The sequence below is a fragment of the Jaculus jaculus genome, chromosome 2, assembly GCF_020740685.1.
Source record: "Jaculus jaculus isolate mJacJac1 chromosome 2, mJacJac1.mat.Y.cur, whole genome shotgun sequence".
Lineage (NCBI taxonomy): Eukaryota > Metazoa > Chordata > Mammalia > Rodentia > Dipodidae > Jaculus > Jaculus jaculus.
In genome coordinates this window covers 100,119,453-100,131,681 of record NC_059103.1, presented here as the reverse complement: position 1 = coordinate 100,131,681, position 12,229 = coordinate 100,119,453, and the positions used below count along the sequence as shown (strand labels likewise).

At 43.3% G+C, this 12,229-nt stretch overlaps 1 protein-coding gene across 1 annotated transcript in view; it reads right to left on the bottom strand.

The window, feature by feature from the left end:
• The window catches only part of Tacr3 (tachykinin receptor 3), a 112,512-nt gene extending 101,105 nt beyond the window's left edge, over window positions 1–11,407 (bottom strand). The window contains exon 1 of the mRNA XM_004662960.3: window positions 10,877–11,407. Within this exon, the coding sequence (XP_004663017.2) occupies window positions 10,877–11,373 (497 nt within the window). The 5' untranslated portion in view covers window positions 11,374–11,407. The remainder of the gene's footprint in view (window positions 1–10,876) is intronic.
• Window positions 11,408–12,229: the final 822 nt, after the last annotated feature.

The following is a 12,229-nucleotide window of genomic DNA, read 5'->3' as shown; positions in this document are numbered from 1 at the left end:
TTTCTCACAACTCATAACCCATAGCCCCATGGTTATGAATACCAGTAATCCTACTGAGGAGGGCACTCAATGGAATGGGGGCAGGGAGGAATGAAATGGTGTCAACATATGATATATCCATTACAAGGTTTTACTTAATAAAAAAAAAGGAGTTTTTAAATTTTTTTTGTTCATTTTAATCTTTTTTTTTTTAATTTAGAGTGACAGAGAGAGAAAGAGGCAGATAGAGAGAGAGAGAGAGAGATAGAATGGGCGTGCCAGGGCCTCCAGCCACTGCAAACGAACTCCAGATGCGTACGCCCCCTTGTGCATCTGGCTAACGTGGGACCTGGGGAACCGAGCCTCGAACCGGGGTCCTTAGGCTTCACAGGCAAGCGTTTAACCGCTAAGCCATCTCTAAAAAAGGAGTTTTTAATCCAAAAGTGAAAATGAAATTGTGAGTCAAGATGAGATAGTTTGGTGTTGCAATCAATTTCTAGTTGCTGGACTGTTGGGCCCTGAAAGGCCTAGGTGTGAGGCCTAGTGGAACTTCCTGAGCCTAGCAAAAGTTTGGCGACCTGTCTCTGGCCAGCTATGACTCAGCAGGATGCCTAAGGGCTTCTGGCCTGCTACTTCCTCGTGGTAATTGTAATTACCATTTCAATAGTTAAAGTTTACTATTGGCCCTTACCTCTTCCCCCATCCTAAAATCCCTGCCTTGTCCCCAACATGATATAGGCAACTGCTCAGAGTAATAAAGCAAGTTGTTTCTGCATGGAAAAGACTCCCTACTCAGTGTGGTTTGTCTCTGGTGGCCAGGAGAGGTTTCTGAGTCGTCCGACGCTCATCATCCCCTCAACCCCTAGGGAGGAACCAGCAGGCCTGGTCCTTCCCTCGGCACTACCTGGGCGGGAAGGAGCCCCGCATCTGGTGCCTAACATGCGGCTCTGGGACCCCAACAGACTAGTGCACCCTGTGAGAGGCAGTCATTGAGGAGGTAATCGGTGTGTGCGGGTGAGTGTACCCTCATGAGCTATGAGGCAGTCTTCATATTTAGTGCACTAAACTTTGCTTCTATAACCTGTACTTACTTGTTGACATCTCTTCGTTCCCTTTCTCTTCCCTTCAGCTTCGGTTCGCCGGGCAGCTTTTGTATTTCTAAAGGCTTGTGCTTCTCTCTCTCTCTGCTTGGGCCTGTAAAGGCAGGCCAGCTTTTTCTGCCATTATGGGACTTCCCCTGGATCTGTAAGCTTCAGTAAATATCCCTTCCTCCATAACTGTACCTGGTCTGGAAGTTTATCTCAGCAAACCTAAAGCTGTCTAATGAACTGAGATGAACCTGACCATGTGGATGTTAATCTTTTGGAACCTTTATTTTAAAGAAATAGACATAAACTTAATGCTTACAACTAAATGTGTCTTCTGGAGTGATAAGCCAAATTTTATGGACTATTCAGATGAAAGTTTAAAAATTCTAAGTACAGACAGCATTAAACTTCGAGGCTTAGCTTATAAACTTTCTAAGAGGAAAGAAAGACTACAGGGAACTTCATTGGAACTGGAATACTGGCATAAGGGCTGGCTACGTCCTGCTGCCCAGGCCCAAAGAGTTTAATCAAGTTTAAATTTGTAATAGACTGATAATGCTTTACTCGAGATACTGGATTAAAAAATTAAATATTTGTTTTTTCTTTGTTTTGGTTTTTTGAGGTAGGATTTCACTCTAGCCCAGGCTGACCTGGAATTACCTAAGAAGCCTCAGGGTGGCCTAAAACTCATGGTAATCCTCCTACCTCTACCTCCCGAGTGCTGGGATTAAAGGCGTACACCACCACGCCCAGCTGAGATTTAAGATTTTAATCTAAAACACCTCAAGCAAGTTACAGACACTGAGACATATTTTAGGTTATGACGGTTCAATTTACATTGTTTTAGTCTCTCTTTGCTATGTCTTATACCAGATAAAAATGTTTACTCTGTGCCTTTATATGTTAAGTGTTTAACTTGTTTAATTTTACAAATCTCAATATCTTATATTGGTCAAGACTGTGGAGACCTTTAAAATTAAACTAAGTACAGTTTATAATATATGATAGTTATAAATCTATTGGGAGCCAGGGGCGAAATTTGATAATTTAAATAGATGGCCCCCTCCTGGCAGCTTGTGCCTGATCCTCCCCTACTGGGAAATGGCGGGCAATCCACCTCCTGGGAAGACTGCCACGTGGCTCCCTTGGACTGACCCAGGTGGAGACAAGGGAAAAGTCCGCCCTCTCGTGGTGACTGGGCTCACCGCTAACTTACTAGGGCAAGATATCCTTGGAGATGCCGAAGCTTTCATGACTACTGACCATAAGGCCTTTTATAATGATTTGTTAAGTAAAAAAAAAAAAATATCAACAATGGTTTAAGGAAGGGAGGGAATGTCATCCTAATTACTCCAATGAATACCCCCAATTCTAAGGGCCACTGCCCAGCCCCCCCCCATTTAAAATCCAGTGGAGACTGAGGGACCCTATATGGGTTGAGCAGTGGCCTCTCCCTTCTTCTAAGTTACACCAACTCCACATACTTATTGATCAACAGTTGGAGGCTAGACATATCCGTCCCTCCACTAGTCCCTGGAACTCTCCTGTCTTTGTCATTAAAAAGCCTAATGAGTCCTGGAGATTTTTACATGATTTAAGAAAGATCAATGAACGCATTATCCCCTTCGGAACCCCCCAGAAGGGACTCCCATGGATCCCAGCTATTCCCAATATATACCATATTACTATCATTGACATTAAAGATTACTTCTTCTCTATCCCTCTCCATCCAGGAGACATGGAAAAATTTGCATTCTCTGTACCCGCTATTAACTTTTGTGGCCCAGATAGGAGATTTAAATGGACTGTCTTACCTCAGGGCATGGCTAATAGCCCACCTATTTGTCAAGATTACCTGTCATCCATTTTCTCTTCTCTTTTCAATCTCCCCAATACCCTGTTTTATATCTACATGGATGATATTATTCTTGGGTGCCTAGATTCCTCCACACTCCAGGACCTTACCCATCAATGTCTAACTATCCTTCATACTCACGGCTTTAAAGTAGCTCCTGAAAAAGTTCAAACTGTGCCTCCCTTTAAGATCTTGGGCTCGACCCTTACTCTAGATACAGTTTCACCTGTTAAACCACAACTTTATATTCAGGATTCTTACACCTTGCCTCAACTCCAGAAGCTCTTGGGAGAAATTAACTGGATGAGGCCTTGGATACCCATAACTACTGAAGAGCTGTCCCCTTTGTTTTACCTCCTAAAGGATCTTAACTTCTCCTCTCAGGTAATTTTGTCCCCTTGTCATCAACAAATTTTTTATAAGGCACAACAGGCTATAAATACTGCGACCTTAAAGAGGTTCAATCCTAATTTGCCCATCTCCCTCTACATTTCCTCTGGGGAAACATTATGTACTGCACTGTTGGCCCAGGAAGGTGAGCCCATCCAATGGATCCACCTCTCAATCGGTGGGATCCCCAGAGTTTATTCTAAAACCAACCAGGTTGCTGATTACATTATCAAGGGCAGAGACACCTCTGTCCGGTTGTTTGGCACAGAACCTCACCTTATTGTCACTCCCTTTAAGATAACTGATTTCACCTGGCTTCAGAGAAATAATAACAGAGTTACTACGGCTCTCGAGGGGTTTCTAGGTAAAATTGATTGCCATTATGGCCCCCACAAATGGATGAGTTATTTCTCCAGGTTAGAATGGAAGCCCCCCAGGCTTTTTCTGTCTCAACCTAACCCTGACTTTCTTACCGTGTTTACCGATGGAGGGCACCTGGGGGCTTCCCTAGTCATTTACCCTCCTTTAAAACAGAAAAAAGAGCCTATCCTCATAAAGTCAGTCTCCCATGAGGTTGAGGGGTCAGCACAATTCAAAGAACTATTTGCTATCGTTCTAGCTTTAGACACTATTCAAGAGCCATTTAACTTATTTTCTGACAGCCTTTATGTTGTTAATTTATTACCCAACCTGGTTGAGGCCCATAGTAGATTGGACTCCAACCCTATATCTCCTTTGATGATTCAAGCTCGTTCCCTACTCAAACAAAGAATCAATCCCATTTTTCTTCAACATCTCAGGGGTCATCAAAACTTACCGGGATTTCTCTCTCAAGGAAACAATTTGGCTGATAAAATGGCTTCTATGCCTCAATGTAATACTATTACAGAAGCTACACGCTTCCACTTATTGACCCATGTCAACTGGAGAGGTCTCAAGCACAGGTTTCCACAGGTACCAGTCAAGAACCTTAAAAAAATTGTCCGGACTTGTAAGTCCTGTCAGCCTTTCCTCCAAGTACCCCCCCTTCAAAATACAGGAAGCAATCCTCGAGGGCTCCGCCCTAATCATCTTTGACAAATTGATGTCACACTCTATTCTCCATTTGGAAAGCTTAACTATATCTTTCTTTCAGTCGATACCTTCTCCCGCGCCTGCTGGGCATCAGCACATGCTGGGGAAAAATCTAAACCTGCCATTAGTCATATGCTTCAATGTTTTGCCACTCTTGGGCTACCTGATCAAATAAAAACAGATAATGGCCCCTGCTTCATAAGCAAGGCCTTTATAGATTTACTCCAGACCTGGAAAATTTCACATTCCACAGGCATCCCATACAACCCCCAGGGCCAAGCTATACTTGAAAGATATAATCAAACTCTCAAGTCTCAATTACAAAAACAAAAGGGGGAATCCTTACCCCCACATGACCACCTAAAAAAGGCATTATTTACCCTAAACATTTTAAACTTTTCTAAAGAAAATAAACAATTATCCTTTTTTCAAAAACATTGGTCCTCATCTGTTACCTACAGTTCTATCTGGGTAAGATGGAGAGACCCATTGACTGGGGCCTGGAGAGGGCCTGATCCGCTCCTCACAGCAGGGAGAGGGTTTGGATGTGTCTTCCCTCAAGATGAAAAAAGACCCATTTGGGTACCAGCGAGGGACCTAAAATATTTGTCTGAACAAGGGGACACTGACAATCACTTCTCTAGGGAGTGTCCCACCCCTGAGGACTGTTCCTAAAATGGTCCTTTACCCTGCTAAATTAAATAACTCCCTCCCTTGTGGAGGATTGCTGGCTTTGCCTCCGATCTGGGCCTCTCTGGCTGCTTGCAGTACAGTTGTCCATACGACCTTAAAAAGCTGCTCAGCCACCTTCCCCATCCCCGTCCAGCTTTTCCCAATGTTCCCTCTGGGCATTTGGGCCCTTCCTTCTCCTAATAATTCCAGTATAGATGTGAGATACATTCATATTTCCTTCTGTAATTTTAACAAAACTGAGCCCAGTGCTCAACGCTGCCCGCCTTCTGGAATGGCTAATGTTTGCGGAGGCAAAATGGCCTGTAACTTTCTGCCCAGCAACTGGATGGGCCCTTGTGCCCCAGCCACCTTAATCCCAGATGTAGATATCATTTCTGGAAGCTAGATTCCTTAGCTAAGGTAGTCCTATAAAACAGGAGAGGACTAGACCTACTAACAGCCGAAAAGAGAGGCATATGTTTGTTTTTACAGGAAAAATGCTGCTTTTATGCCAGTAAATCGGGAATCGTCCAGGACAAGATTAAGAGGCTCCAGGAAGACATGGAGAGGAGGCGACGGGACCCCCAAGACAACCTGCTACAGACGGGCTTACATGACTTCTTACCCTACATCCTCCCTCTACCTGAACCCCTCCCCATCCTTCTCCTCCTTCTTCTTCTCCTTCTCCTTCTTCTCCTTCCCCTCCTCCTTATCCTCACTGTCGGGCCTTGTGTAATTAACAAAATTACACAATTTATTCACCAGCGGCTAGAGGTAATAAAACCTCATCAGGTCGAGATATCATGGGCTGACAACTCAGGAATTAAGTTCCTTAGACGACCCACTGCCACCTCCATGTGACCAATGACGGGTAAGATCCCCAGAGGAGGACAACCTAAGACAGGCCGTGGAGTGGCTCAGCGAGCTAAACACCTGGTACTCAATGACGGGTAAGATCCCCAGAGGGGGACAACCTAAGACAGGGGCCACGGTGACTAATGCTCTTACAAAAACAAAAGGGGGAGATGTTGGGCCCTGAAAGGCCTAGGCGTGAGGCCTAGTGGAACTTCCTGAGCCTAGCTAAAGTTTGGCGACCTGTCTCTGGCCAGCTATGACTCAGCAGGATGCCTAAAGGCTTCTGGCCTGCTACTTCCTCCTGGTAATTGTAATTACCATTTCAATAGTTAAAGTTTACTATTGGCCCTTACCTCTTCTCCCACCCTAAAATCCCCACCTTCGTCCCCAACATGATATAAGCAACTGCTCAGAGTAATAAAGTGAGTTGTTCCTGCATTGCAAAGACTCCTGACTCAGTGTGGTTTTTCTCCGGTGGCCAGGAGAGGTTTCTGAGTCGTCCGACGCTCATCATCCCCTCAACCCCTAGGGAGGAACCATCAGGCCTGGTCCTTCCCTCAGCACTACCTGTGCGGGAAGGAGCCCCGCACTGGACAAGCTCGAAACCTAAAGCAAATTTTAGGAAAAGAGGGTTTATTTCAGGCTTACAAAATCTAAGAGGACACCATAAATGGTGGGATAAGCTGGCTCTTTCCCATAGATCCAGGCACCATCAAACAGCTAACTTCACAAATCCACCAGAGCTCCAACTGCTCTCCACACACATCTTAGGCTGGATTCAAAGAACCACCAACAGTGATATACCTTTTCCCCAGTAGCACTCCACCACTGGAGACTCCAATTTCAAGCCTGAGTCTATGAGCCCACACATTTAAGCCACTACACTGAGGGATAAAAAACAAGCAAGAAGAAAATCAAACACAGGATTTGGAATTAAAGAGCCAATAAATATAAATATCATATGCAGTTAAAGATTCAGATGCACATTAGGGAAGAGGCCAAGGAGGAAGATACCCAAGAGTAGAGACTAATAGGCAGAAGCCCTCTCTTGGAACCCTGTTGAAGAGCTAGGAAAGTCAGGAAATGAAATAGCCACTGATTTTGATAATGTGCCTCTTGTGGTTAGAATTAGGAAAATTAAACAGGTCTGAGAGACTGAATGAGCAAATAGTCCACGACAGAATGAAAATGTAATGTAAGCAATTAAGCTTCATGTTTATTAGGTATTTGTATTATTCATTATAGGTTTTATATTTAAATACTTTATTTTTTATATTTGGTTGTTGCTTTGCGCATGCTCTGTTGTATATACTACCCATTCTTTTGTGACATATCTTTTCCTACTATGGTTAATGTAACCTTAGCCACTGGAGTTGTACTAATTACTTAAGCCATTATTTAATTTTAATATCAATTCTTAATAATTTATTAAGAAGTATTTAATTCTAATTACATCTTAGTGTGGATATTATGCTTCATCAGTTAAACAAATATGTTTATTGCTTTCACATGTATTCTTGATTAATTTTATACGGGTTTTCTAACTTAATTTCATTATATGTATTTAGAAAATGAAAGAAAATATTTAATTATTTCCTATATATTCTTATATCAAGTGGCATATACAAGTGAACAGGAATCACTGCTTACTATATTAACTGTCTTATTAGTAACTTTCTGTCTTATACATTCACAATTCAAGTGTTTTTAACATAAAACTTGTTACACATATGTATGCAAGACACATGGCATAAACAAGTGCTGTTCTTCAGTCTAACACTTCCCAACTGAGTTCTTTAGCACTGCAAACATGTTAAGTTATAAGAGTCTTAAAATGAGACTTGAACCAAACACCATGATCTTTATAACTGACCAGGAGCTATACAAGCCTAGTGGTAAAGAGGAGCATGGGCCACAGAGTATGGACTGTGGTGGTTTGAATCTTGGCTTTAAGACACCATCTAGGGTAAGACCGGCATGTTTCACCCAAGTGTTCTATCCAAATATTTTATTTCAGAGTGGCAAGCTTGGGGAGGATGTTGGAGAGAAAAACCACTCCTTACTGGCAAATATCCTCACCCAAAGTTGTTTCGTGGGGGAAATGATGATGGGGAAATGGTCTTCCAGGTAAGAATGAATTATATAGCATTGAAAGATTGATCTAGGGCCAATAAGAAAATTTTTACGGGAATTTGTATAAAGCAGTAAGTAGCAAGTTTCAGGAGAAGTCTGAACCACGTGCTCTCACATCCTCACCTTCGCTGAATTTATTTCCAAAGTGAAAATAAAAATAATTCTTCTAGTGTAGAACAAGTGCTGCAAATTTCCAAGCACATGCAATGCCTTTTATTGCAATAAAATATGACTGTTTGCATGAGGTCAACTTTATGAGATATTTGCATATGAAGGGAATCATTTTTTCAGTGTCCAAATTTTCTAAGAATCATGGGAGGCTTGCAGGCACTTGTTGCAGGTGAAGGAGAGCCATCTGCTCAAGTCAAACCTGACATGTTAAGCTGGTCCTCAAGAAATCTTTTGATTTTAGACAGTATAAACACTGAATTAAAGATTCTTTATATCCATACACGGATTGTGCAATTTGGTTTGTATTAAATGGAGATGGAGAACAGGTGCAGTTAAATAACTGAAGTTCACATTAGAATCCATATCTTATCTTCATTTATTAATAGGAACCAGCTAGGAATTACTTTTATCTTAATTATATTGGAAAAGTTGATTCTGTGATAATATAACACCAACAATGTTCTCACCGACATGCAGCAATAAGCACACAAAACCATAACCCAAAGCATCTTGACTCACTTATCAACCTCAGAAGGGTTAGCATTGCAAAGCTTAACCTATAAAATGTTTTCAAATGCCATAGGGCCAGCTTCTGGATCTGTGTTTGATAAGATTCCAGTGTAGGAGGAGTCATTTAGAGTGGTAAATGAGAATATTAATAACTATTATATAGTCTTTAAATCTACTAACTATATTATGCATGCTTTTCTCTACATCTGTAATTGTTTAAGGAAGAGTATTCCTTTTAACATAACAATTTAGGAGAGATTTTGAAATATCTGAGTTGAGCATGCTTCAGATTTCATAGTAAGTTGTATGCTGTATAAAGTTACTATTGATTTAGCTAAATGTTATCTATTAAAGAAATATAAAAATAGCAAAATACATGTTAATTTCAAGCCAATGAATGCAATGAAATAACATTGTATTAGCAGCTAAACATTTCAAAAATGCTGGCCAGAAGAAATTGGAAAAAAAATAGCCTGTTTCCCCCAAAGAACTGAAATAGCAGTTTCATACACACTAAGATTTCCATCAAATTTTACCTGTTGTGATTTTATAAGTTTATATGCTAACATTTCTTCCCTTGCAATAGCATTAAAAATCCACATACACATAAGAATATTTAAAGAGGAAAAAAGAAATCAAAACCAAACAAAAAAGGAATACATGCACACCAAAGGAACATGCACCCTCATCTTTGAGGAGCAAGATTAGAGGCAGTTTCACCTTTGCCCAACTTTGAGGCCAGTTCTGTTCACTCTGCACATGCACTTACTTCTATCCCCAGCAGAAATTACAGTGAAAACAAGCGTGGAAAATCAGATAAAGAGGAAAGAGAAGATAGACCTTAAGAGACTTCAAAAAAACCCTCACGTTTTGTGTTTATTTATCCAAGCTACAAACATATAAACCATTTCTATTTTACTCTTTAACATTGTTGGCCCTGTCATGTGAAAAATTTTAATAACTTTATGTTATTAATACATGAGCACTTACTATTGCAACATTGTATGCACAGAGGACTAAGTTATGGGAAATAGGTCTCATAATGAATAACAGCTAAGTGCAGTAAGAATTAACAGTCTTATTTGATTTTTGTAATAAGTTTGTTAATGTAAAAAAAGTCACTTTTCCAGAACCTTGAGACAATGTGCAAGGCATCACACCCCATGCAGATGTCGATGACAAAGCTGAGCACAGAATCAACTGTTTATGTATAGTTCATTTTTACCATAACATTGAATTAAATGTAATCAACTTCCACTAACAGGAAGGCTGCACTGTAGTGTTTACACAAGCATGTACATTTCACAATTCCAATATGATGAGACACAAATGCATGTCAATATTTAAAAAAATTAAATATGGCAACAAATGTTTGAAGTTCATTAAGCTTCTTTTAATTACTTAAATATCTCAGAATTCCTACTATAGGCAGGAAAATTCTAGAATAATATGTTTTAAACAGCTGTGAAGTACTATTTCTCATGTTGTAATTACATATTCTTTGGGCTTACTGTTTCCATTTTCTGGGAAATTCATCTACACACTGCCAGGGCAGGCTTTACCCGGTCCGTGGTTTCCCCAGATTACTGGAAGTTAAACCTACCAGAAACCTGCTGGAAACTGCCAGATGGCAACAGACTTTCAACAACAGCTTGCCGCTTCTGTTGGATTCTTTAAAAGATTAGGAGACCATGACAGTGATGGCTTTGGGGCAAGTTTAGAGAATGCAGACTGAGGACGAAAACTAACATGCCGAGAGACAAGGGAAGGTTCATGGGGTTCTACACATTTATGGTGACTGACACAGAAAAGATTCAGTCCACAAACTTTACTTTCAAGAGAACATGAATTCTGCATGAAAGTTCAGTCATTGCTGCTAAATTGGAATTCCCCGTTGGAATAAGAGTTTCACATCACTCCCATTTGCCTCCTCTGGTCCCTCTAGAATAGATGCCTTTAATGAGGCGAGGGTCTGGAGATAGGGCTGGGGTGAGCTGTCATAGATCCCTCTGGTGCAGCCTCTAGATTTTCTTTCAGAACTCCTAGTTTCTTTAAAGGTCTCCATCAGGTTATCATTTCTTTGGAAACCTCACCCCAGTGCCTGTCCCTTCTCCCTCCCGTCTCCCGTCCCCTCTCCACTGCTCCTTACCTGTCCACCGCAATGGCCGTCATGGAATAGATGCTGGCGAACACGGCGGTGATGGGGAAGAAGTTCTGGAAGCGGCAGTAGTTGGCGCCGAAGTACCACTCACTGTGCAACGCGTAGATGAAGTTGATCAAGGTGTTGAAGGCGGCCATGGAGGCGTCAGAGAAAGCTAGGTTCACGAGGAAATAGTTGGTGACGGTCCTCATACGCTTGTGGGCCACGATGATCCAGATGACGGTTAGGTTCCCTAAGACGGCCACGGCCACCACCACGCCGTACGCCAGCGACCAGAGCGCGATGCGCCAGGACGGCTGCACGAACTGGTTGGTAAGGTTGGCCCGGGGCTGCGCGGGCGCGGCGGATGCCACCGGCGGCCCCGGGGCGGACGAGGAGAAGTTGCCTGCCTGGAGCAGCAGCCATCCAGCCTCCAGCGCCCGGGCCGCCGCGCCGACCCCCAGCGCGCTACTTAGGTTCGCGGCGTCGGTCCAGCTCTCGGCCATGAGGGTGCTTCTGCCCGGGACCTCGCCGCACGCCTGCACGCCCGCCGCCGGCCCTGCCCTGTCCACGCCTGCAAGGGCTCAGCCTCCTGGGCACCCGGGTCTTCAGTCCCACCTGGGAGTAGGTGGAAAAGGTACCGCAGCCTTGCTGCTTACAGGATGCTTTGAGCAATCAGATGATGTCCAAGGGGGTGTGCGGCTCTGGCGGGAGGGAAAGGAGAGACGGTCGGGAAGAAAGATTAGGGACAGTCCCCCCGCCCTCACAGGGGGAGCTCTGGTACCAGCCCAGGAAAGCCCGCCAGGCACCGCCAGAGCACTGAGGATGCTGCCCAGGAAATGCGCTTTATAGTCCCCTGGAGTCCCCAGCTTCTGTGACGTCGTGGAGGGGGGGTGCAGAGCTGACGAACCTCTTTGCAGGCTCCGATCATCGCGCTCGCTCGGGTAGAGCTTCATTTCTCCATCCCGCCCCGTGCATTCATTCATTCCCCACTCCTCGCCAGGCAGTTGGAGCTTGGCGGGCTGAGGCTCACAGGAAAGGCGGCACTTTCTCATTGTAATCAAAATCTTTTCAGTACCGTCCTCCCTCCCTCGTCTCACTGTCTCACTTTAGGACTTCGTTCTCAGCCATTTATTATGGGATGCGTTTATCTAAACCAACTGAGCCATTCACTCCGGAGGCTAGGGCAAGAGCCCAGGTACATTTCGGAGAGGCGTGCTCAGAGGGTCTGCTGCTGGCAGCCGGCTCAGCGTTTTCTTTGGTGTCAATGACTTTTGGAATTTCATTCAACATTCTGCTCCTGGGAGTATGTATATCCATGTTTAAGCTTCCTTCTCCTCATGCTCCCGCTTTCAATGTCCA